Source organism: Mustela lutreola, chromosome 16, assembly GCF_030435805.1.
Source record: "Mustela lutreola isolate mMusLut2 chromosome 16, mMusLut2.pri, whole genome shotgun sequence".
Taxonomy (NCBI): domain Eukaryota; kingdom Metazoa; phylum Chordata; class Mammalia; order Carnivora; family Mustelidae; genus Mustela; species Mustela lutreola.
In genome coordinates, this window is record NC_081305.1 from 57,612,595 (window position 1) to 57,618,254 (window position 5,660).

At 59.0% G+C, this 5,660-nt stretch overlaps 1 protein-coding gene across 1 annotated transcript; it reads left to right on the top strand.

The window, feature by feature from the left end:
• Positions 1–13: 13 nt before the first annotated feature.
• On the top strand, positions 14–5,097 carry PTGIR (prostaglandin I2 receptor). The gene is made up of 2 exons (XM_059151828.1): positions 14–1,129; positions 2,182–5,097. Exons 1-2 carry the CDS (start codon positions 362–364, stop codon positions 2,566–2,568), a joined length of 1,155 nt encoding a protein of 384 aa, XP_059007811.1. The 5' UTR covers positions 14–361; the 3' UTR covers positions 2,569–5,097.
• The last annotated feature ends 563 nt before the right edge of the window (positions 5,098–5,660 follow it).

Below are 5,660 nucleotides of genomic sequence, written 5' to 3' on the forward strand. Positions count from 1 at the left end.
AGAGGCAGAGACTGGTAGCGCCAGCAGACGGGAGAGCAGGGCACAGAGGAAGGGACTGAGCGAGAAGGCAGAGGTGCTGTGAGAGCAGGTAGAGGGCCGCTGGGGGAGAGAGGGAGAGGCAGAAGGAGAGACAGGGTGGTGGGCAAGTGGGGGAGAAAGACAGAACTAGGGAGAGGGAAGGACGCAGGAGAGAGGAGGAGAGAGTCAGAGAGCCGGCCGGCCAGCCAGCCGCACACACAAGGGGAAGGGGTGGCCCATGGGGAGGGCGGTGGGCGTCTGAGCTCCTCCTCTCCCTCACCCCGACCTGCGCCCCAGGGACCTCTCTAGTCCAGTCCGCACAGAGGCCGTGGGGCGTGGGGGGATGGCCGACTCGTGCAGGAACCTCACCTACGTGCGGGACTCGGTGGGCCCCGCCACCAGCACCCTGATGTTCGTGGCGGGCGTGGTGGGCAATGGGCTGGCCCTGGGCATCTTGGGGGCGCGGCGACGCTCACGTCCCTCGGCCTTCGCTGTGCTGGTCACTGGGCTGGCGGTCACTGACCTGCTGGGCACTTGCTTCCTGAGCCCGGCCGTGTTCGTGGCCTACGCCCGCAACAGCTCACTGCTGGGCCTGGCCCGGGGCCGGCCCGCCCTGTGCGACGCCTTTGCTTTCGCCATGACCTTCTTCGGCCTGGCCTCCATGCTCATCCTCTTCGCCATGGCCGTGGAGCGCTGTCTGGCGCTCAGCCACCCCTATGTGTACACCCAGCTGGACGGGCCGCGCTGCGCCCGCCTGGCCCTGCCTGCCATCTACGCCTTCTGCGGCCTCTTCTGCGCGCTACCTCTGCTGGGCCTGGGCCAGCACCAGCAGTACTGCCCAGGCAGCTGGTGCTTCATCCGCATGCGCTCCACGGAGGCCGGAGGCCGCGCCTTCTCGCTGGCCTACGCCAGCCTCATGGCCCTGCTGGTGGCCACCATCGTGCTGTGCAACAGCTCCGTCACCCTGAGCCTCTGTCGCATGCACCGCCAGCAGACGCGCCACCAGGGTCCCCCGGTCCCCGGGCCCCGGGCGGGAGAGGACGAGGTGGACCACCTCATTCTGCTGGCCCTCATGACCGTCATCATGGCCGTGTGCTCCCTGCCCCTCACGGTAAGTCCCCCTGGTGGCTGGGGTGGGGGAAGGGGGTCCGGCGGGTGGGGGGCAGGTGGAGGAGGGAGGAGGGCAGCCCCCAGCTAGGTCTGCCAGCAGGGTAGTCTAGTTCTCAGACGGGGACACTGGGGTCCAAGAGGTCAGAGGCTTTGGGTGCGGTCAGACAGCTCCCAACTTTCTGGAGAGGTGTCTCCCCTCCTGAGCCCTTGGCTCGCCCCTTTCTTATCTGCGGCAACCCCCCCAAACACACCCCATCCTTCCCCCACTCCCTGTAATGGTCAGAAGATAATGAGATCCTCCCGTCCTGGAACCGTGGTTCTGTGTCTCTGCCCTGTGCCCTGCGGTTCACAAATTCTCTCTCAGATCGTCTTCAGATGACCTTAGGTACCCCTTCCACAAGCACTTGGCAAAGAGTGGAACCAAGTTCCTGTCCCGTCATTGTTTTTACAGACGGAGGGTGACGGGGCTTGTCCACAGTCACACAGAGCCAGGTCTGGACCTCAGGCTCATCTGATTCCAGAGTCTGATCCGCCCCCCCTGCCCCCGCACCTCCCAGCCCCGCCCTCACCCCCTCACCTCTGCCAGGGGCTCCCTGGGCCTTGTCCTTTTTGGGCAGAGCTCCTGCCTGCCTCTCAGGAGTTGGATCAGGGGTGTCCCCTGTAATCATCCTCCCCGCCTCTCCCCTGCCCTGTACTCTGGGCCTCGGCTTCTCTTTCTGTAAAATGCCAGAGCTCGTCATCAAAACTTTGGGGGGATTACAGATGACTCACAGGCTGGAAACGTGGAGAGCCACATAGCTGTAGCCCCAGGCCTTACCCGCACGACCTCCGACCTCTGGGCTGGTGGTTTCTTGGGGCTTTCTCTCCCTTTGCTCCCCAGATGCATTTCTCACTTACTTTTCGTCATATCTTATTTCCTGCCCCTGCAGCAGGGAACCCCTCCCTCATTCCTGCCAGGAAGCGCACGGAAGGAGGGGGGTGAGGGCGGGGTGGGTGTTGGGTGGGGGGCAGAGGATTCGGGGGTGCTTCCTGACGCCCCCACCCTGTCCCCAGATCCGAGGCTTCACGCAGGCAGTCGCCCCAGACAGCAGTGAGATGGGGGACCTCCGTGCCTTCCGATTCAACGCCTTCAACCCCATCCTGGACCCCTGGGTCTTCATCCTCTTCCGCAAGGCTGTCTTCCAGAGGCTCAGGCTGTGGTTCTGCTGCCTGGGTCCCAGGCCTACCCACGGCAACTCGCAGGCACCCCTCTCCCGGTCTGCCTCTGGGAGGAAGGACTCGAGGGCTCCCGCCACTCCCGGGGGGAAAGAGGGGATCCAGGTACCTTTGTCAGCCTGGGGCGAGCGACGGGGGGCACCCGGGCCCCAGGCGCAGCAAGCTGGCAGCACTGTGGGTACATCATCCAAAATGGGGTCCGCAGCCGGCTGCTCCCTCTGCTGACATCGGCTGCCTGTGATCTCCTGCCCTTGGCTGCTGGGAGCAGGAGCCCAACGCTCAGGGCCGTGGTTGTCTGTGGATGAGCGGCAGTAAGCCCCCGGAGTCCTTGCCTGCCAGAATCTTGACCCCCCTGAATGCAGGGGGGGCAATCAGCTGCTATTTCCCTATTTCTCCTTCTCCGGGGGTGGCCCCGACAGGCTCTGGGAGAAGAGGGAGGGAGAAGGGGACTGTCTGTCCTGGAGCAAAAAAGAACACTTCTCTCAAAATAACCCCGGGCCCAGCCAGCCCAGTCTGGCCCTCGCTTGCCCATCCATCTCACTGTCTAAATATTTAGAAGGCAGGAAAGTTTCCCAGAAGCTTCTGTGCATTCAGGTCGGCTCTGGTTTGGCTTCCGGCTCTGACACACACCTGTTCAGGGTGCCCGACTGCCCACCCCAAGCCCCCACGAACAGCACAGGTCCTCTCCCAAGCCGCTCTAAAAGCCAGACCCTCTCTGCCTCCTGGGACCCAGCGACTCCTGGACCAGCTCCCGGCCTCTCCTCACTCCTGATTTCCCATCAGACTTGGAAGCCCCTGCCCCCACCCTCCAAGGGGGAGGCCAGAGGAAGGAGAGACTGATGCATTGCAAGGAGCATGGCTGGACGCATACCGCGGTGGGCCGTAAGATGTGGACCGTGGGAGCCTGGGTGTGTGTGTGTGTTGGTGGGGGGATGGAGAAGCTGAAGGACAAAAGCATGGGGGTTAGGGATCCTGGGGTCCCCCGCAGGGGACACAGCCTGTCTCTGAATGAGTAGCTGTGGCTTACCTACAAAGCCTGCCCGCATCTCCTGCATTCTCAGAGCCCTCGCAAAAAGCTCATTCATTCATTCAACAGCGAGCAGCAGCCCGACAGACCAGTCCCTGCCCCCGCCCAGACTCCGCTGGGGTGATCTCCATCCTTCAGGCTTCTCCTGCCCTAAAGAAAGGCCCAAGATCAAGGGTGCTCAGGAGGGAGCCAACTGGCAGAAGGGAAGTGGTGTTTACGGGGAAATGGGAAAGCCCTTTTCTCCCCCCAACCCCACCCAGTTCCTCTTTGAGGTTGTTGGAGGGTTGAAAGCACTTGATCTGGGGTTAAAAGGGTAAATGTGAACCTGGGGACAGGCCGGGTAGGGAGGCATGGGCCTCTGGAGAGATAACAGCACCTCAGCCCTGCTGTCATTGGAGCCCTTCCACAGACCCTGGAATCAAGGTCCAGAGAGGGTAATCGCCAGCCCTAGGTCACACAGCGAGGAGAACGTCTCAGTGGGAAGCTGACCTTTCGGTCTCCAGAAGCCAGCTCCCTTGTTTGCTTACCAACTTTGCCTCTCTGTGCCTTGCCCTCCTTTGGTGCAGAACCGCAATCGATCAGTAATCTAGAATTCAGTTTATAGGGTGGTGCAGAGGATTAACTGATTGCCTCTGATAAGCAGCTGAGCACTGGGCCTGACTGGAATAAATACCACAAAAATGTTACAGTTACTGCAATCCTGTTGTTGCTGCTATTGTGTGTGGCTAGGTGGACAAATGTGGGCTGAAAAAAAGCAACATTTCCTCCATGGGTCTTTCCACCGCTTTGATTCAAATCACATTTCAGAAGAACAAGGGGGTGTCTGGGGGGAGTTAAAGATTGGTCAGGATAACTGGTTTATGGGGTATGGGTTTCCTTTTGGGGTGATGCAAATGTTCTGGAAACCAATAGTGCTGAGGGTTGCATAAGATTGTGAATGTACTAAATGTCTGAATTGTACATGTTCGAATAGTTTATTCTATGTCATGGGTATTTTGCCACAATAAAAAAAAAAAAAAGTAACACTAAAAAAAAAAAAAAAAAAATGAGGGCGTTTAGAAACATGTATGAGTCTTGCCAGAATGACATATTGGTTGAATTTGGTAATGAAGAGTTGACCTGTTCAAAACCCAAACAGGGCAAGAAGCATCAGGTGGAGTCCTGCCTTTGTCACCAAACCTGGCCCAGCCTCGGTGGGGCCCAAGCCAGAGGGCTCCCCAGGGGGTGATGGGAAAAGGATGGCTTGGGTGGAGGGGACCCAGAGCGGTATTTGGGGAGGGAGGAGCAGGATAGGGGGCCTGTCGGCCTGTCCAGGCAGGACCGCCAGGGGGCGCTCGCCTCCACGCTTGGTGCCGTCCCAGAAAGTGGGTCAGTCTGTCTCTCCAGCCTCTTAGGGCTCACTAAGTGATGGCCGCGCAGGACTGGGCATTCCATTCCACAGCATCCAAGCCCGGGGTAGGCACTATTACCATCCCCATTTTTTCAGATTCGGATTAAGAGGTTAGTGAGGCTTCAGCACGGAAGCTTGTTTTCTGCTAGCTTTTTCCCTCCAGGCCTAACATCTCAAGAATCCCTCTGCTCTCTGCAGACCACCACCGCCTCTGGCCTGTGTGTGTACACCCATCTACCAGGTCCGGGGTTTGCAAGCATTTCCTGGCCCATCTATCTGCACACAGCCCCTATGGGATGATTGGGAAACTCCTCTCCTAGCTCATGATGCTGGGGACATGGCAGTGACAGAGACAGCCCTGGCCCTGCTCTCCTGGGGCTTGGAGTCCAGAGTGGGCAGAGCTGTGAGATGGGGGTGGGGTGGGGTGCAATCTAAGGGGACATTGAGGAGGGCTTCCTGGAGGAGGCGATGGCTGAGCAGGACCCGAGGATTGGAAGAAAGTGAGCCTGGGAAAGAGAGATGTTTTGTTGTGCTCACAGTTCTGACTCTGGCCTCCTAGCCCCCTGCTCCTTCATTAACTCAACAGATTCTCTGGGATCTGCTTGGGGCCCAAGGCTGCTCTGCGCCTGCTGGGGATACAGCAGTGACTGACACTGTCTTGGCCCTCTCTCACTCGCGTTCCAGTTGGATGACAACTTCGTGATCACAGAACCAAGTATTCCAAGAAGCAGGGGGGAAAAAATAGAAATTTGTGAGCTGGGTTATGTGCCGAGGTCCTAGCCGAGGGGTTTGCCTAGTGTCTTGCGGGTGTTAGGAAGCTAAGGAGAATGTGTGCATTTATAATTCGTTTTATTCATTTCTTCCTAGAACTGGGCCTGGTCCACAGATGGGACTCAAGCA